The sequence below is a fragment of the Nothoprocta perdicaria genome, unplaced genomic scaffold (assembly GCF_003342845.1).
Source record: "Nothoprocta perdicaria isolate Ctin4 unplaced genomic scaffold, notPer1 scaffold_96, whole genome shotgun sequence".
NCBI lineage: Eukaryota > Metazoa > Chordata > Aves > Tinamiformes > Tinamidae > Nothoprocta > Nothoprocta perdicaria.
Genome location: NW_020456265.1, coordinates 1,445,717 through 1,466,138, shown reverse-complemented (window position 1 = coordinate 1,466,138; position 20,422 = coordinate 1,445,717). Strand labels below are relative to the sequence as shown.

Here is a 20,422-nt window from a genome sequence, read left to right as displayed (position 1 = left end):
TGTGCAACATTTTGAAACATAAGACTTACTTTTTTTTCACCTGATACTTCAGATAAGAGGCTAGATAAAAGGCATCCTTTAAAATCATTCCAAAAAYGTCAGAAATAACTACTATTGTGAAGCTGTCGAATCTCTAGCATTGTTTTCTGAATACTGACACACATGATTACTCAAGAACTGAGCACTTGTTCCTGACATGCAGCCCTGTTGAAGCCAAAATAGTAGGGACATTTACAACACAATGATGTAACCTTCTCCCACATTTTGTAAATGTGGTCATACGTTGCAAACTTCCTTAGTTTTTAATAGTAAACCAGTGAAACAGTAATGTTTAGCACACAGAGCCTATGCCGCAAGACTGAAAATGTTTCCTAGCAGTTCAGTAGGTGTTTCATAACTTGGTGAGGAACTCTATGTTCACATAGTTACAACCCATGACTTAATCTGGGTACGGCTTTCAGTTCCTCTGTTTATTTTTGCGAGCAGTGCCAGGCAGAACTGCTCTGTGCTCCRCAAGGGGCTGCATCCTGGTGCCTGGTGCTGCAGCTCCACTGAGAGCAAAGGGAGTCTCTGCCACACACTCTCCCGCCAAGAGTTCAAGAGCAGAGGTAGAAAAGGGCAAAGTTCCCCAAAAGAGACCTTACAGGTTTCTTTATGCTCCTTCTGTACTCTGTGTTGGAGGCAAGAAGAAAGCAGGAGATGTTCTAACTTGGGGCTTGTCTATACAGGAGAACTAATCAGAAGAGCAATAGTCAATAGTTCCCCGTGCCCTTCTCTGGCTTGGGTAACCCAATTTAGAAGCAGAGTAACTCCACAATATAATTTCTACCTGACATTCAAATCCTGTTTCATTAGCGAATAATTTCCCTTTGCAGGCAAGCCTGTATACGCTGCTCTGCCAAGTCCTTGATGAGCTCTGGAAGCAGAGGACAATTGCAGGCAGTGCCTTTCCCCTGTTGTCCCCTCCTGTCGCCTGTGCCACAGCTCACAAGGAGCAAGCAAGAGAGGGGCCTCTGAGAACACAGAGCTCAGCAGCAAGGAAAGGACATGCCGACAAGAAAGCTTTAATGCACTGTGGGTTTTTCCTGGATCATGCTGCTCCCCTAATTTATAGCAAGGCCAGAGAGGCTTGCTAAGAAGTTACTCTCAWGTTTCTTTTACCACCCACATACAGGAATGGGAAACAATAAGGATCTTGACTTACTTTCCACTTGCATGGAAAGCACTTGTTTGGAAGTGGGGGAAAAGGGCTATGGGAAACGGGAAGCCACGCAGAAGCATCTAGGCAGGGGAGCTCTTTGCCCCATTGTAGCAACAAGGGGGAAGCTGTATTTTCCCTTTTCTATCCCTTATTTTAACTTCTTCAAATCTCTGACTGTGTGGAATCGCTTTGCCTGAGTCTGGACTGACTTGATGCCTTAAGATTAAAGCAAAATAAAGCCCTCCTAGAGCAGTTTGAAAGCCAGCTACATACACAGCWGCATCAAGTCCTGTGAGTTGCCAACCTTATCTCTAGACCTGTCACRTCTTGTACAAGTAGCTCCTGACACACAAGCCCACACAGCTCAAGCAACCCCTTGGTACTGTTGCACAGCTCTCTGCTCTCCCTCAAAGCAGGACCGTGTTATGAGTTACTTTATCTTGCTTAGTAAGGAGGAAAATCTGGTGACAATAGTGCAGCATTGTATACAGACTACGAAATGTGTAGATGAGGTACTTAGGGACATGSTTTAGCAGGCAGTGGTGATTGGTTTATGGTAGAACCTGATGATCTTRAAAGTCTTTTCCAACCATAATGATTCTCTGATTCTATGTGCTGTAGGTACTTTGTGATTCTACAAGGCCAAGGAGGACATAAAATCAAAACTGGATCTCTGGAGGCTTGGGTTGTTATTGTAAATTGATCTTGCAGATTTCCATGCAGCTCTATTAGTGAGTAGTCAATCCCTGTGGTAAACAAAAGGCTAGAAGTGCAGCTGCAGTGGCCATTTCCTTCCATTTATTTCCTGAGGTGGCCTTACGGAAGGGGGAGCTTCCACTCTCTCAACGCCTCTGGTGCTGTTGGGAAGATTTGCAAGCACAGCAGACTCTGACTAAAACCTTTCTCAAATGGAGTCTCTGCAAATCCCTCTCAGACCAAGAAAGGAAGCAGGGATGGTAATTGGCAGGGAACAGCATCTCTTCTGCACTAATGACTGAGAATACTGTGGGAAATATTAAAGGGCTGCTGTTGAGGTACTGCTAATAATTTTCTAAGTCGTTTCCATTTCTATTCTTCCCCTGACAGCCTGAAACTGCTGTGGGTCCTTTTAAAACCATTCTGCCTGCTAATAGTTTATTGCTTTATTTGATAGGTTGCTAAGGGATAGYGAGGAAGCTTTTTTTTTTTTTTCTTTTCTTTTTTTTTTCTCCCCTCTCTTTAAATAGTGAGAGCATTTTAATATTTCTTGGATAAAAAATGAATGTAATAAAATATGAACATCTTGGGCCCAAACATATAGCAGTGGAAAAAAAAATGCCCTGCCAGGTTGTTTTGTGCGGGCTGTGCTCTGAAGCAAGCTGGCAGCACTGCCAGCTCCCAGGCTTCTGGGAAACATCTTCTKGCTTACACCAGGGGAATGGCTCACTCATTTAGGAGAGGAGGATGGAGCGTCTCTGGAGCTCCGTGGTCTCCACCGATGTTTTTTCTGAATGAGTCATTGCACGGGGCTGACCTGGGTAAAGTCACATACTGACAGCCACAACCGCCCAAGCAGCTGGGTTACCGCTAGCAAGTGCCGTTTTGGACTGCAGGCTTCAGCCTTCAGTAAATACACACGCCACAGCAACAGCAACACCCTGAGCTAGCCACACTGACCTCCTGGAGAAGGGCAGCGGTTATGACTTGCTAGCAGGAACCATGGACTTAAACAGGATTTGCCTGGGCATCACAGTGCTCCTCCAAGGGAAGTATCAAATACCCTGTTGCCTGAGGTGCTTAAACATGGATTGGCCAGGGAAACAGGGAGTAYGGCATCGGGAAGGGTATGGCTAAGTGCACTTAGCTGCTCCTTCCTCACACTGACCCACACTCTGAGGATCTCCTTCCTCAGCAGTGCRAAGTCATGGGCTGGGGAAAGAGCCTGAGTGCTGGGCTCTAGCTGGAAATYTTGCAGACCATTTAAAAATGTGTAATAAAAAGTATTCATGTTTACAAAAGAGAGAAAGATATATCTGAATTTTGGGAGGCACTGCCTGTGGAAAAGATACATCCTGAGCCTTCGGATCCTGGCAAAGCCCCTTTATTAGAAAGTGGAATTTTCCTTGAATAAGCAACAATGCGTATATTTGTTTAAATGAAAAAAAAAAAAAAAAAAAAAAAAAGTTGAGAAGCCAGGAGGCGTCAAGTCCTGATGAAGAAGAAAAGGAGCGTTGTGTCCAGGACATTGGGGAAACTGTTCAAAAACAGTTCATCCTTATGCAAAAGCTGTCCCCGTTCACTCTCCAGCAGCAGCGTTAGCTTGAGCTGGCTCCAGCTGTTCAGTGGGAAGAGTGCGAGACTGGGGCTTTGGGACCTGGTCCTGACTTCAGCTAGAGACGTGGGTTCTTGGCATCTCCCGGGCGCTGGCACTCGAGATGGGGAGAGCGAACAAACAGGTCTGTTCAAAGRCATGTGGGAGGAATTATGTTGCTTTTGGAGTAGCTCCTCTTCCTCCRCAGGGCCAAAAAAGCACCCTGCAGCAGAATGAGAAACCCCTGCAAATGGAAAGCAGCTCAACATAGGGGCTGCATCTGCTGTACTCCTCTCCTGCCCAAGGTGGGAGGCAGGCATTAGAAGCCCTCCTGAGATGGAGCGAGCTGAACTCCTGAAGGATCATGCAGGCTGGTTGCCCTCATTGTGCCGTGGCTGCTCTTGGCCATGCATTGAGAGCCTAAGCCCAGCTCAGGTTTTCCCAAAGGGAAAGGCACAGATGCCAGCTCTCAAGGGGTTTTTACCTCCTTTTACCTGCCGGCCCAGGCAGGGGTGGTTCTCTGCTCTGTGCGCTGGCCRCCTCTCTTCTTCCAAACCAGGTGTTTTCACTTGGGCTTGCTCACCTTGCTCTGGGCTCCACATTTCACCCCATGGACCAAGCCCGTGAAGGTTAAGTACTGGGTAGACAATCTGTTTTCTTTGTGGTTCTGCTCATGCTGAGAGAAAAGAGGGAATAAATACTTTTTTGAAATGCAGGCTTCAGAGAAATTGTATCAGGAGGTATTTGCACTCTGAGTTTCGGGTCTTCATGCAGAAAATCACTGCGAACCTTTTAGACGGGGGTACAGAAGGCTGTTTTGCTAGCTATCTACAGAGAGCAGCTGGAAAAGATATCTTCCAAGCAATGTATTTTTTGCATGTGCAGTGATTTCATTGTACTTGCTTCTGTTTTGTTAAACTCATCATTTATGTCAGCATAAAGGCCAAGGGGGATAGAGGGAGAAATAAGAAAAATGGCAGCATCTGATGCTTCATCTCCAAACCACAGAATTCTCTTAAAACCATTTGATTCATAAATGAGACTCATCACTAGAAAATCTCAATCTGCACAGGGCAAATTATGTTGTCACTGGCCCTTCTACTTGATTTAGTTTTGATACATTATGTGGTTCCGAACTGCACATCACATGGCACACATTATAAATGAGATACTACATASTTTTCTCAGAGATCACACACACTGGACTCAACCTCTAATTCTTCTTGCATACAGGGACATCTTTTATTCCCTCTTTAGCTTTTTCATCATTCACGTGCTCAGCATATGAAGCAAGGCTGCAGTCACATTGCCCTGTGAACACACATGGTTGAAATAATGCTCAGTTACACATGCAGAGAGAAAAAGAAAAATATGATAAATATATGAAAGGAAAAACAAGATGATCTGCAGTCTCTCAAATCTGGTCATCCTTTACAGTATTGAAATTTGGATCATCCCTGGAAAGATGGATTAAAAAAAAAACCCTATGAGTATCATGAACAAGTGCTTCTTATTCCTTGTACAAAACCTTGGCGTGCCTTTATCTCACATTCTAGATAAGGGGCTGGTCTCCACAGGTCAAGGAGGACACGCTGGAGGAGGATTCCTTACGACTCAGATGACAAAGTTTGCAAGCGTCCAGACTGGAGAGGAGAAGGATTAGGGGGAAGGTGTGACTGATGCTGACAGTGTCATGAAGGCAGTGGATAAGGCAAATGACCCAAAAGTTCCTACAGTAGTGGAACTGAGGGGCTCTTGATGAACGAAGTAGGAGCTTAGTTGAAAAGAGATGAGASAAAATACTTCTTTATTGAACAGCTGCCATAATTTGCTGTCCCAGCACATTAGGGAGGCAGAGAGAATGAGGAAGTTCGAAAGGGATTTGGCAAATCAATAGACAAGAGGTCCTTAGATGGGTGGTAGAAGGACTGTACAGTGATAGCTCCCTCTGAGATACCTAACGCAGCGGTAGTGGATGCAGAAAGAAAGGATGCATATGGGGAATGGATGGGTAGATGTTGGCCTGGTTTGATCTCTCCTGCTTCCTTGGGTGGAGATAAAATACTTGGCAAAGTTATCCGTTATCTGCCCCATCTGTTATGTTCTTATCCTGCATCTGGTTGTGGTTGTCAGCAGATGCCTATGAAGAGTTTAAGAATAGGGCAAAGTAAAAAAAAATTTTCCCAGAATAGACTCTTGGATGTCAAGGGCTCTGTGGCTCGCAGCTGGAGATATTTTCCTTAGGATGGGATTTCTACCTTAAAAAAAAAAAAAAAAGAAAAAAGAAAAAAGAAAAGAAAAAGAGAGTGAGCAAAGACTGCTTTGAAGTCAAACTTTGTTATTAGAGGGGACATGCCAACCATGGGTGGGTGCCAACTGCAACACTGTGCTATAACTGCTGTCTCAAGAGGAAAGCTGGCAGCTGGAAGAGCAGGGAGGCAGGTCCTGAAGAGCAAGGATTGTTTAGCAAGGCTTTCAACAACTTCTTTGACGCTGGGTGGCTGAGAAAACAGGGTAGCCTTTTCTGTATGCACTGTGATATTCATAAAATGTCCTTCAATAACTGTCTACTGTGTCATGCCAGGTTACCGCCAGTGTTGCTGCTTGACCTGACGCAGGGCAGGTTATCTGGTTTAGCTCCTGGAARACACACTAACATGTGATCTGCTGCCATCGTGAAATTTCTCCTAAGAAGGGAAGCAAACAACTTCCCTGTTGCCTCTGTTTTTAAAGATAATGGTGGGGCTGCAAACAGGAGACACAACYGATCTTTCAGGCCAAAGGAGCAATAGTTCCGCTTTTAGGAAAAAAATAGGATTGGAAATGAAATTTCCACATATCAAGAGAAACAAAAAGGCTCCGCAACGAAAATTTGAGTGACATCCAGAAGAAAAAGGACCTCGTAATTACATTCTTTATTTTCCTAGGGAAAACAAACAAATAAACAAAAAAWCCCTCATTAGAATCACGGCTCAAAGGCAGGCCCTTTAAACATCTCCCAGTTTGTATATGAATACAGATGAAGCTGTGCAAGTGCTTCCATACATTTTGTTTTGTTCAAGATCATCAATCCGGCCCTTCTTGCAGATTTTTCTCCAAACTGACTTCAGAGCTTAAGCTAGTCTAGAAGAGAAACTTAGCATGGAGTAAGAACCTCTTCCTCTCCTTCCCTTCTGAAAAGTTTCTGAATTAAGAAAGCACAGGAACCATTTTCTTTTCTTGTTCCCAAGAGGTTTTAATAAAGACTCATATTTTTAAACCTCTCACACTGTACAACACATTTAAATGTACATCAAGCTCAGATAAAAAATAAAGCTTTCTTACAAAGTACATTTTTCCAGTGAATTTTTTTTTTTTTGCAGTAAAAATAGCTGCTACATAAAACCCTCCTGATCTTTGAAAAGGAGTCACAGTTATTTCCAAAAATAGAATTCATATTTTAATCATACAGGATAAAACCGCAGGAAGAAGAGACAAGTCAACTGAAAAAATAGGCTTGTATATAAATTTTTTTTTAAAAGGACATGCATAGAAGTTGAAAAACATATGCCATTTATAAAGGAAAAAGGTAATTTTATCCATATTAATATTTTCATTTTCAATTACAGAAGAAACCACAAATAGGCCCTTTATGTCCCAGAATATAATACTAGGTTCTTGTAAAAATGCCAAGATGCACAAAGAATTGCCAGCGTCAGTTTTGGCAAAATACTGAGCCAACCCCCCCCCTTGCACACTTCATGTGATAGGCATACCATATGCATGCATGCTGAGCACTTACGTTGTCTCTCAGGCCAATTAAATATTTTCAGAAGGTTGCATATCCTAGGCAAACATAAAATAGCCATTTGCTAAGTTTACATTCGTCCTATTTCAATACACATACAATTAGTTTAATTTACACTATACAGTATCTGTTAAATAGGAACATTAAAGAATTTCAAAAAGAATCACAGAATATATACAAACTGAATATTGAAATGGTACGATTTTCATTCCCTTCTGGAAAGGGCTTTCTGTTGTTTATGTTTTAAACAGTTGCTACATCTTGTTTTGGACATCGACTGTTTATGTACCTATGCAGCACATTTGTGGAGTAGAAACGACAGTAAAACGTGCTTTAGAATAGAACACAATACCAATTCTTCTTACTGCTCTTTTAAAATAAATTATTCTTTTTTTCTTTTAAATAAATTTCATTATAGAATCAAGGACGATGGTATTTGAAAAATCTGAGCAATAGTGCTGCTGCATCACCAGTTTCTCACCCAACCTTTGGTTTTAAAGCCAACCCATTATTATATGGCAGTGTAAGTAGCCAAAACACTTGATATGGCAGTACAGGTAGCCGAAATGCTTAACCCTTGGAGCATTCCCGCACCTTCGTGACAGAGCTAGGATCTGTGCTGACTTCCAAGCTGCTCAAATGCCTGACACGGCAACACCCGAAGCCACTGATGAAATAAGGCCACTTCCTCGCAACTTCCCCCCCGTTACAAAACGGGCCGAGGTCCTTATTTCTCAACAGTTGCGCCGATCTGAGCAGTGGGAAGCACGGACCACAGACGGCTCCCAGTCACAGCTCCGACGGGGGATCTTTGCCAGCCGAGCGCGGCAGCGCGCCGCTCAGTCCTCCGTGTCGGGCTGCACGCCCAGCATCGCGTGCAGCTCCTCCGCCGTGTAGCCCAGCAGGTTCTGCAGGTCGCACACGAAGCGGTACACGTAGCGCTTCCCGGACGTCTTGTGGATGATGTTCTTGTCGTAATAGTAGCGCAGGCCTCGGCTCAGCTTCTCATAGTTCATTTTGGGCTTGTTTTTCCTTCTTCCCCACCGCCGGGCCACCTGCCAGGCCAARAAGAAAGCCAAGTGTAAAGTGTTTAGGCCGGGTACCTTCTTCCAGGCAGTGGCTGACAAAGGTAGTTAATAAAACTTCTTCATCAGTCACGGCACTTTATTCACTTCTGATGTCCTAAACCTGGACAACAAAGGCTGGTGACTGAAACCTCAACTACACAAATTTGGAGGCAACCATTGGCAGCTGTTTGACTAACATGGCCTGGAGAAAGCAGCTGGAGCTACTTTCTGGAGCATCTGAAACGGAGCATCAATGAAAAAGATGCCCACTGCAGTGCAGGGGCCCATCACGATAATGATTGCCACAAAACTGCTTATGGAGAACAAGTTTAAGTGAAACGCAGTACCCTCTCTCAAAGATGCTGCTGCTAAGGAGTAGCATGGGACAGGTCTTTAAGTGAAAATTGAAGCACATGCAATTCCTTGGAATTAACAGCCAACTTTTTTTTCCAGTGAACTTTATATCATGCCTCTTTCCCTTTATATCATGCCATTTTTCCCTTCCCTTTTCTGATATAGTTAACAATAGAAAAGTTAAAGTATGTTTTAGCTATTTTCATGACTACAGGCTTAAGTACCTAAGGTATTTTAAGAGCAGAACTATAATATCTAAGAATTGTGCTGCTCACAATATCTGATGCAACTGCCTCGTGCCTTTTCACAATCTCAAATTCTGTTAATAAAATTATATCCAGTGAAATATTTTACAGCATTACTTACACTGCCCAAAGAAATTATTTCATCTACTACTTTYTACATTTCAAACTGTACAAACTGTTCTCATAACAACAAGCAAATATTCATCTCTTGGGACAGAGGATGTAAAAAACAAAACCCACAGCAATCCTGAATGTATAATAAAACATTTATGGATGAAGGTATTTCAGCAAGTGTCTGACTCTGTAAATGCTTTATTTTTGAGAACAGGTCCCCAGACTCTAAATCTTCTTATTCAACACAACTGCCACATACCTCATCTGGGTCAGCAAGTTTAAATTCCCATCCATCTCCAGTCCAACTAATAAATGACTGACAGGATTTGTCAGTCAGTAACTCCAGAAGAAACTGCCATAGTTGTATAGGTCCACTGCCTGCAGGAGAAGTGGGGAGCAGCACAATTAACACTTCTGCAAGCTCTTACCAGAGCTAATGAACATTAACATATTTATATCACAGGAAAAATCTTGTAACTTCTCTGTGGTTTTCTTTTGTTGTTGTTAAMGATCAAAACAAAACTAATCCTAATTTTTTTCTGTAATATAATACTGCTCACAAACATGTTAAAATTAAAATCAAAAAAGCCAACTTTTTCATAAAAAGAAAGGATTTGGAAAAAAATATGCCTTTCTCCTGTATATAAGATTCCTTTCCCCTCACTTCCATCTCCTAGCAGCTGTAGTCAAGCTTTAGTGCTTGTCCTACAGTCTTTGACTTGGCAAACATTCCAGAGGGAAAACAGATCTCAGTAGGCTCTACAGCACTTCCCAAAGCATGGGAGAGTGTCAAAGTTTCTCTCTTTTTCAAGCAGATAAAAGGCAAAGAATACATTCCAGTTTGATGGCATGTTTGCAAAACCAGGTAACCTACCTGTGCTTACTTTAAATGCATAGCCCAATGAGATTCTTATTAACATTTAAGATGGAAACTTGTCATGAGCAGTGGTCTTTTGGTGACAGGCTACCTTACAACTACACAACTTTAACATGCATTTAAAGAAAATACTGAAATTACATAAGAGGAGGAGTAACAATTTTGTTTCGCTACTTACCTGTAAAGCCAGCTAGAATTGCTGCTGGTATAACTGGTTTCCCTTGCTCTACAGGATCACTTCTTTCTTGAATATAGTCTTTGAAAGACATTGTAGGTTTGTTCAGACACAAGGACTGGCTACAGTCATCTTCAAAGCTTTCATAGGATGGCACACGCTGTAAGTCCACTAACGATGACTGGCTGTTCCAAGACTGCAGCATCGATTCTGAGCTTTCGTAGCTCTCTGCACCACTGTCGCTAGATTCGTGTTCTCGGAGCTTACCTTAAAAGAGGGAAGAAAAACAAGTAAATAAAAGTAAATAGAAGAGGGTATTTAATTCCCCTCAGTCTAGTTTATACATAGGATCTATGCAAAGAAGGGGAAAAACATGCATGGCCTTAGACCATGGCTCTCACATGGACAGTGTCTTACCAGTGTTATCCATCAGCAAGTTCAGATTGCTTCGTGTGAAGTCTTGGTTTACGGCACAATAGTTCACACCAACTGCATCTACCTGGGCTTTAGGGAACAGTGGAAACTCTTGCTCTGGATTGAGAAGATTTGGTCCCGTGGAAGTCTGACAGATGTCACTCAGGATACCTGGTTTAGGGTAACTGAGGGCTTTAGGATACCCAGACATTTGCATGCCATAGGTGGCCTGATCCACATTAACAGCTGGAGGAGGGGAAAGAAAAAAAAGAAGTTTTTTTTTTTCTCTGCTGTCCCTTAAGCAGGCTATTAAACATTAGGTAACTCACTACAGCAGTGCCACCATGTAATATGTTTTCTATGAAAGCCTGGCTAGAGAAAAGTGATGCTACAGACCTACTGGAAAGCCTACTGTAGTCAGTGGGAATCCTCCAAATCAGACTCTGTACATCTTCAACAACTTGCAGAGCACAAACCTAATATATTGTTTGCTTTACAGGGAAAATGCAGAGCATTGAAAAAGCCAGAGAAGCCTGAGTGATTTTGAGTAAGGCTCTAACCATTAAGAGAAGTAATGAGACTGAACTAGAAATTTATTGTGGGACAACAAAATACAGCACCAAATAAGGAAACAAGCACTTTGTTTTTAAAGCTATGCCACATATTTTCAAAAGCTCTGTTTTGCTTCCATGGCCTTTGGAAAGGCCTAACCACAACTCCTGATGTCTCCTAGTGGTATGGCTCTTTGATTCAGTCTGCTAGTGATGGGACTGGTCGCTCTGTTCCGCAGGCATAGGCTCTGGCCTACTGAAAGGAGGTCTGGCTTTTCACAGACTTTGCTTTTCGGAAGTTTTCCAATATGAATTGGATGGCAACAACACTAGAAAAGACTGCAGCAGTTGAAGTTACATGTTTTCCTAAAGCACAGTATCTATTCTGTTAGGGCTTTTTTTCCTTCTAGAATCTGTGGTATATCTAGAATAAACATTCTAAAATGTCAAACTACTTAAAATACTTACTTAAGGAGTTGTTATTGACCCAATGAGGAACTGAGGTGAGATGAGAGTTCTCTCCATATTGATCCTGTGTTTTCTCTTGGCTGTCTGGAGGGGAAAAAAAAGAAAAAAAAAAGAACAGAATATTTCATTTTTATAGATCAGGCCTGTTATGCCATGGGAAGCTTCTAACTCCCTAGAATATTCTTGGGGACATCATTCAAATGAATTCTACTAACATACTGCATGAAACTCATTAAAAAAAAGGCAATTCCCAGTAGGTAAAGTATCAGGGCAACCGAATCTTCATGCTTAACATAGAGGAAAAAAAAAAGSCCCAAATTTAAAGAAGAAACTGTAGTGTATACTAAGGCCCAGATCCTACCCTGCTGAATCTTAATTCTGCAAAACTAATTGAATGCATAGTTCACTGTAGGCAGAGTATGAGTAATATCATTAGTGTTCACCTAAGAGCACTTCCAAACCTCCTTGACATCCTTACATTCATTCTCAGAATTGTCTTGAAACACTACTTTACATGAACAAAGCAAAATACTTGTAAAAAGTAGTGATCTTTTCGCCTAGCATTTGATCAAAATGTATTTAAGCAAGGCATTGCAAGACCTCTACCCTGATCTCACTTATTTCAGTGACGGATCCAAATAAAACTTGACTGCAACAGGCATTTCCTCCCKAAGGCAGGGAGTATTTCTGTAGATAATTGTATTAGATACTTTGATAATACTTTTATTAACCAAATCTTAAGGATCAAGTTTCCTTGCATCATAAATATCCTTCATAGTGAAACAGGTGTTGAAAGAGATTTATTCTAATCTTCATTAGAAGAACCTCAGAACAGAAGTCTTTGTGACTTAGATATCTACCTTTTATCATCTGTTCCAGGTGTTCCCACAGAATATCACCCACGTAATCAGGTGCCAGCTCCAAGAAACGCTCCTTGCCCAGGTTGCATAAGTCTTGGCCGCTCATAAGAAACTGATGAAAGTTGACGTTTGCCAGGCTAAACTCATTGGTAGCCCACGCGAGCCACTGGCAAACCTGCTGCTGAGTCCACAGCCAGGGATCTGAAAGACAGGAAGGGTCCAGGATATAGATATAGTGCTTGGCCTTTGTAAATCACCCCTAAGTACCTTAGTTAAAAGGCAGTGAATGAAAGACTTGTTAATCCGCGTTACTTAGTTCTGAAGCTCTGGCATCAGAATACATTTATTCTTGAATTTAAAAACAGCGCTCTGTTTTCCTTAGAGCATGTATGTCCTCAGTTTATTTGATTCTGTCTTACACTGCCAAAATATGAGCTCTCCACACACCCATTTTTAATATCAGCAAGTCTAGTTTAAAATTGTGCCAGATTCACATAGGATCCATTCTTAGCTCTGACATCACTCTTTCTCTTTTAAAAGAATCACTATTCAGCATCCTCCTTAGCATTAAAAAAGAGCTTATAAATAGAAAACACTTACTATTTGGGATACCCAGCCGACACTGCTCCTTTGTGAAACCACTGAAAGTATCTTTCAAAGCCTGACTCATCACAGCCTTGCTGCACGGGGTTAACAGAGGCAATTCACAGTTGTTAGACTCTACAAGAAAGGAAAGGGGTGGGGGGAAAAGAAGATACATTAACATTTAGCCCAATGAAAGAGGTTTTCTCCATACTAGGTGAAGAAGAGGATACTAGAAACTATGTATTTAAAACAGAAACAAACAGGGCAGGTCTATTTTTAGGTTGTTCAGCCTTTGAGTGAATAGGTCAAGACCAAAATATCTTTGATATATTGAGCTGGTAAAATTGCATCATCTGAAAATGAAGCTTTGCAGCTTTCCATGCTACAGATCCTCACCGACTCTCAACAGTTACACAGCACGCCTTTGTTGCAGGGAAACTATTATTGCTTTTTCAGAAAATAGTATATTGTTTCTTCCTATTTTTCTCATCTACATTTTGACCTTAGACTTCCTGTTAACAGCAGGCAGTTAGCTTGGGAATTAAAAAAAAGGCACAGTAGGATTGTGAAGARCTAGCTTGCAAGGATATTTAAGACTGCTTTCCAACAGCCTGTATTTCAGACCTTCCCCTGCATCTCTCAGTCACTCAGTGACATGGTCTCATAGCTCACACCTTTCAGTCTTAGCCAACTGAAGTAAACAAATGTGACAAGYCACAAGCTGGTACTCAGTGTCTCAACAAGGCAGTGCAATTCAAAAATAAGTATTATCCTATGCCGATAAATTACTAACCTGTTCAACTCACTAACAAAAAGTTTGCAAAGAGACTCTGAAAGAAAAAATGTAGCCTCCAGCCAGTCTTTCTTGCTGGACAATTCTCACCTGCAGATGCCTCATTTACCTGTGAAAGAACTCCTAAGCTGAAGAAAATCAACACCACCACCTAGATGTTTCAGTATAAGAAAAGTCTAACTGATATTTTGTGATGGTGACATCAAGCCAGGGAACAGCTGAGGAGCCCCCACTGCATCTCCGAGCACTTCAGAGAGCTCCTGAGAACGGGTACGCACGTGAAGGACCTCTGCTACGTCACTCTCAGAGCCCGTAACAGTGTCAGGGGACACACACAGGTGTCAGGGGACACACACAGGATGGCTTACTGGGCTTCAGACAGCTCACGAAGCTCTTCTGCCCTTGCAGTTTTCCTAGATCCTGGCTCTGCACAAGCTCCGCTGGACCCAGCGCACAGAGCTCCTGCCCAGCCTATGCTTAACTTCTGTTTTCACCACACCCATCCTCAATTATCTGCTAGGACTTGCTCTGCTGACCAGAGATAGCCACCGATTAGAATCACAAAGGCTAGTGGAGGTTTAAGGGTGTTTTTTTTCCCCCCCTGCTTACCAAGGGGGAGATAAAGACAACCACAGGAAAGGTATCTACATTGCTTTGTGGAGATAAAAAAAAGCCCTGTGAGGAAGTTTTGGCCAGGGTTTGTTGAAAACAAATGGTATGCATTTCCTACTAAAAAGATTTGTAAACACCTCCAGCCCTATTTTTAAGGTGAGATAAAAAACAAGGCCTACAAAGGGAATAAGGACTTTGTTCCCCAGGAACCAGAGGGTCAAAATAGGGGCTTGCAGAGTACCTAAAACAACCCAGCCAAAATTAAATACAAGCTTAACTCCATATAATTTAAAATCTTCAAAAAAATTAACAGCCTTAACCTTATTTTAACATCTGCTAGGGTTCTTCCATGGGCATCTTAGGCTAATGAATCTCAGTTTCTACTCCTGTTCAGTACAGAGAACAGCAGCTATCAACAGACCAACTCATGTACATAAAATCAAAATTCATATGCAGACTGTATGCATGGGAACAGTGATAAAATGCGAGTGAGACACCCCCCGGTTTTCTTTCTGGGCTGCYGAGTGGACTGAAAAATGAAACAAAAAGGTACCGTAAGATGTAGAATCAAATCCCGTCGGCACTTCTTGAAGCGTCTGATCTTCATTTAGGGCGAAAAAATATCCAGCAAAGAGAGAGCTTGAGCTATCAAAGGTGTCAAACGCTGGCTGACGCTGAAAAGCAACAGAGAAGACAAAAGACACAGTGAGCATTTTGCTAGAGCACTGCCGAGAAGGACTGCTAGGAAGTGGCTGGTTATAGCGCCCAGCTTTGGAGACCATGCACAGTCACTATTTYGAATGGACCAACTTGTGCCTTTGAAATAAAAGGACAGTATAGCTTCTGGTATGCTAAAATGAAACAACTAACATTCAGGCTACAATGTAAATRGTCTGGCACGATCTGCAGGCTGCTGTAAAGCCAAGCAAGGATATTTTAAGCTTTCCTGTAATTGAGGCCTTCTAACAATAGAGAATGCAGATACGCATATAAACTTTTGAAATAACTGACCAATGGGTATATTTTGAAGAAAACTTAGTATTTCCTTAACTCTTTAAATTGACTGCCCTTCTGAGGAACAGAAATTAAAACAGAGGCAGGACTGTTAAGTTATAGGAAGAAAAAACAAAGAAACAAATAAAACCACAACAAGTGCTAAACCTCCACTGGATTTATGCAGCTTCCAATATCTCTTTCAAACTCTTAATTGTGTTAGGTTTGTGTGACAGAGATGCAAAATACTAATACTTAGATCACTGCAGCCATTTAAGTCTTCTCTCGGGGATGAGGAGAAGAGGAAATAAACAACTTTAAAAACAACTTATGCAACTTGTCTGTTAGTCACAGGAAAACAATATCTGAGCTAACTAGAGGCAGARATGAGCAGAAATTGCTGCTGAGGTTTTAAAAGCACCTGAGGATAGAATACCGTGCGAAAAGCTGCAACACACACACGGCAGCTACTGCAGTTTGGGGAGCTGGAGACCACGGCCGCTTACAAACACTCGTTTGTCTCAGGCATCCACTGCTATGCTGGCTTATGGCAAGGCAGAGAACTAGGCTGAGGCCAGGGCCAAGATTTTTCAGGGCAGAATTCATAAGCTATGCTATAGCAACCTGAGCTCCGTTGCTGGAATAGCAAATAAGCATTAACCCTTCCTGGAGCTGCCTAGCCAGAACCGATGAAGCTTTAAGGGGCTTGGACTGTTTTGCACCAGATGTCTTTTAATTAAAAAAAGAATTAAAAAAAAAAAAAAAAGGCTCGAGTAACACTAGTAGTTAAATTTTTCAGCTGTATTTTATAGCAAGCATGTAAATTAAAAAAAGTATATAATCCACAGAAGAAAAAGCTGTTGAAGGAAACCACACCATGCCTCTATGGGCTAACTGGGTTCAGAGAGCTCCACTGAACTGCAAAGGAGACAGGCTGTGAAGCCTGTTCAGGTACCAACGACAGCTATAGCACAGAGTCAAAGCGAAGCCACGAAAAAGCTCCCATCCAAACGAAAGAAACGACGACAATTGCCAAATTTCATAGTAAAAAATTCTTTACGCATTACTAGATAAAAGCGGTGACTCATCACTAGTACCCAGAAGAAAGGGCAAGTTCTTTCAACATCAGAAACTCTGGAAACTCCTGTGTTTTGTTTAAGTAGTCGACCCCTGTCCTGAGTCACTGGAAAAAATGCCGTGGCATGTGAATGAGTAAAATCCATGCAGTACTAGTTTCATTTTTCAAAAAGGATCAAATTAATATTTAAACAGGTTCCCGCTTTAATAGTCACACAGGCAAAATCAATATGGAAGAAGTTCTCCGTGCCTTGTTAGTGACAACCATTTTATTTGTCTTTTAAACAAATACATGGGTAATTATTACAGAATTACCAGCGTCAAAATAGCAGAATAGTGTCTTGATTTTGACAATTACATGACAACTGTGATCACGGACTAAGTGCTTAGGAACAACTACTGTGTGAAAAAGTGCACAGCTGTTAAGTTGGAGGATCTTTTTTGGATTTTGCTGCTGCAATGAGCTGGAGAAAACGAGAGGACATAAAAACATCACAGAAGTCAGAATATCAAGGACTCATTAACTGAGTCTTCAAAACACTGACATTCCTCAAAGTTAATGAGAACATAAAGCATCTTCCTAATCTTTATTTAGTTACATTAATCTATGCCTGTGGGAAAAAAAAAAAATCATACTGAGATAAAAAAGCAACTTGCATAAGTGGGGGATGGAGGAGGCCCTTACAGGCCGTTACAAGATGAGCCTTCAAAGTTTATTTCTCACTTGTCCTCAGTTTGCAAGCTCTTTTCAAAGCAAGATAACAGCCACAATCTACTGAAAAAAAGTAGCTCCCTTGCTAGCTACCTTTGCTTTCTTACATTTTATTGGACTTCTATGGGACTGYAGTTGCACGTAATAAGTCAATATGCATTTTTTATATAAGGCTCTTGAATGAATCAGACCTGACTGGTCACATCAGAACAGCGCTCTGTTCAAAGACCACCTGTTCTGCCAATCCTATGCCTTTATTTACACAAAATTTCACTGATTGCAATGAATTTSAGATCAGTTCTTGTCTACCTCTTATTTTCAAGTTCTTGCAATGTAGTGGAGGAAGAACTTCCTGGAGGGACCTCAGAGGGTGTAAGATTGATGCTTTCCTGCTTCAATAACGCTTGTTTAAACACCAGCTCAACTCAGTGGGAATACTCTATAAGTAACCAAACTGCTAAAAAAAAAAATTATATATATGGGTTCATACTGGCATGGCTGTATAATTCCTTTAGAACATCATATAAGCTCTAGCTGGGAGATGAGACAAGTTAGTTTTAGAAGCCACCAGCTCCAGAGAACTCACCTTGAGCATCCCTCTGTACATGTTAGACACAGGAGCGACCTGATCCATGTTCCTGATCCCAAAATCACTCATCTGAAAAATGAAATTTTGTCACGTGAAAAAYATTGCTACTGGGGAAGCAAGTATGTTCATAGACCCATCCTGGTGCTTCAGCACAGACTATGTGCTTCTTCCCTGGCACTGTTGTTTCAACACAGAGAAATCYTTCCTAGAGGGAACTCACATCCTGACTATGCAGGGCCTCATTCTGGTTGTGCTTAAGTTGGTTTTTAACTGGAGTCTCTTCACGGAAACCAGAGGGATTAAAGATTTTTTCTTTGTTGTTATGAAAAACAATGAGGATGATCATCTTCTGGTATCGGCAAGGAGGGATTTTAGTCTCTTACTCTGTTAGATCATCTTAAACGCCTACAGAAGCCCTCGGTCCACCAAGTATCTGCTGCTTTGAGATGCTCTCCAGTCCTCACTAGTTATCTTAAACACGAAATTTTGCGTGATCTTTGTTTACAACATTCCTGCTCACGTGCCATGATTTACTTTGGTCCTTCCCTCCCAAGGCAGGGAGGCAAATGACAGAGCACTCCTCACGCTTTCCCTTCACATCCCAACCCTCACTGATTTCACGTTTCACCCCCTCCACGAAATGGAAGGGAAGCTGATTCTAAACTCTAGTGATCCATGTCTTTTACTAGACAAAGTATCTCCAGACCATGCTATTTTGCACACTTTATATTTTTGCACGAGATTAACTTATTTATAAGCCCTTGGAAGGCTCTAGCTTAAATAAGAGGTATCTATGCAGCAAAAAGCCCTTGTAAAATGGTTGATAGCAGGGCCAATAACCACACTCCAGCACGGCTGTAGTTACAGCTATCAGGCTGCCTGTACCACACGGAACAGGACTATGCGATGCCTCTGCAATTTGTTCCTTTACATACGTCCCAAAGAATACAGCGATAACGTTAACATCCTCTTGCTAAGCCACGAGAGACCAGGCCAGGAAGCGAGCCAGGCTTATGGCCACTGCTCGGGTTTAATCACGGTGCTGCAATCCAGGTGTCTGTAAGTGATACCTTATCAGCCTGCACTGAGGCAAGTCATCTCTCAACACTTTTCCTTCTGGTTTTTCACAGCATTGTGCTCGTTCCTTCGGCTTCACAGAAATCGCCTGGACACGAGCATTTCTATTTAGATTTTAGTCTTTCCACAAAACTGTGATTACTTATTACATAGCAACTCCTCCAACTAGCCATTCTAGTGATTTTACGAAAGCACAGGGAAATCAAAAATRTAATTTTAAGCTGACTCAGAAGAAGATGGCAAATTAGTGCTTAACAGAACAAGCACAGCCTGCTGTGACAACACGCTCAAAATCTATCCACATTAGCCAAGAAGAAAAGAAAAAAAGAGTCAATGGCCACAGACTTGAAGGTTTTTCATCCTCCTTTATGTCTATCTGATACTTAAGAGTCAGAAGTCCTTAATGAGAAAGGCCCATTTCAGTTTCACTGTCATTAGACCTATGGGGCTTGCAATTGAAATAAAACAAACTAACTGCATATGAAAGGAACAGTTGACTTCTACTTCACTGATGCTACCCAAAAGCACAATATACAGATGGATGTATTTTACTTCAATTAGTATGGATCAAATATTTGTATAAGTTGCACATCTTGTTGAGCACCGAGGATTTCTACACAGCATGAGACTCACTCCGCAACTGTCTCTAATCTCTTCACTGAATTCGCCATAGTTTGAGCAACTGTTTATCCCAGTATTTATCTGGGCATTAAATAAAAAGAATAAAAAAGGGGRGGAGGGGGGAAAAAAGGCGATTTCTAACAGATTTGTTTCGCCTTTGAAATCTGCGCCTGCATAGAGGGGTAACCAGATCAAACCTTAACCACTGGAAGGTATTTGGGATAACACTGCTCATATTTTTAGCAATCCTGGTTCTGATCCCCAGACTGGACTATAAATAAAACTCCTGCCGATTTCAGGGGCAATCCTGGCCTTTCCCGGAACCCTGTCAGGAATCCTGCCACTGATCACAAGGAGCAGGATCCTCCGTTTTTTCCTCTCCCTCCTTTTCTCGTTTTTTCCTCTCCCTCCTTTTCTCGGGAAGTGCTTGGAGTAGGAGGACAAAAGGTCTGTAGCAAGTCCTCATTACCCGGCGTTGCTCATTAACCCGGGCTGCTGCTTTTCCACGCCAGGCAGCCTGGCCTCTACCCTGTGGAAAACCGGAGGGGCAGCGCTTCTGTCCAGGGCAAAGCACTCTCCAGTTCTCCATGTGTGAGCATCCCAGCTTCCCGCCTCCACTCCGGGGCTAAACACCGGACACGCTTCCAGGAGATACCGCGGTCGAAGGGGACCAGAGGGCGATACAGGTGTTTGGGACACGAAGGGTTTTCAGGATGGTCCAGGAGGGCTCCGGAATAGGACGGACGGGGCCTCCCTGCCACTGATGATGATGATGATGGTGGTGGTGGTGGTGGCGGCTGCGCCCTCTCGCCAGCAGCGGTAATTGGTTTAGCTGGCAGGACACCTTCCTCGCGCGACACCCCCGCATAGCTGAGTGTGGGTGAACCAGAACAGGGTCAACAGGATCAGGCACTTATTAACTAATACCCCTGCGTCCCGATCCACTTCTTTTCAGAAATA

The 20,422-nt window shown here is 42.3% G+C and overlaps 1 protein-coding gene across 1 annotated transcript; it reads right to left on the bottom strand.

The window, feature by feature from the left end:
- Nucleotides 1-6,819: 6,819 nt before the first annotated feature.
- On the bottom strand, nucleotides 6,820-17,836 carry ETS2 (ETS proto-oncogene 2, transcription factor). Its single transcript, XM_026053019.1, has 9 exons — nucleotides 17,762-17,836; nucleotides 14,947-15,067; nucleotides 13,004-13,123; nucleotides 12,404-12,604; nucleotides 11,544-11,627; nucleotides 10,528-10,770; nucleotides 10,114-10,377; nucleotides 9,318-9,436; nucleotides 6,820-8,333 (listed from the first exon to the last, which is right to left on the bottom strand). The coding sequence occupies exons 1-9, from the start codon at nucleotides 17,831-17,833 to the stop codon at nucleotides 8,118-8,120; spliced, it is 1,440 nt and encodes a 479-aa protein (XP_025908804.1). The 5' UTR covers nucleotides 17,834-17,836; the 3' UTR covers nucleotides 6,820-8,117.
- Between the last annotated feature and the right edge of the window lie 2,586 nt (nucleotides 17,837-20,422).

Bases quoted from the DNA above. Each gene is read 5' to 3' on its own strand.
- ETS2 (XM_026053019.1), bottom strand. From the start codon at position 17,833: ATGAGTGATTTTGGGATCAGGAACATGGATCAGGTCGCTCCTGTGTCT. The intron at 13,124-14,946 runs GTACCTTTTTGT...CCTTTCTTGTAG, and splicing joins ATTTGATTCTACATCTTACG to AGTCTAACAACTGTGAATTG. The intron at 12,605-13,003 runs GTAAGTGTTTTC...CCTGTCTTTCAG, and splicing joins TCGGCTGGGTATCCCAAATA to ATCCCTGGCTGTGGACTCAG.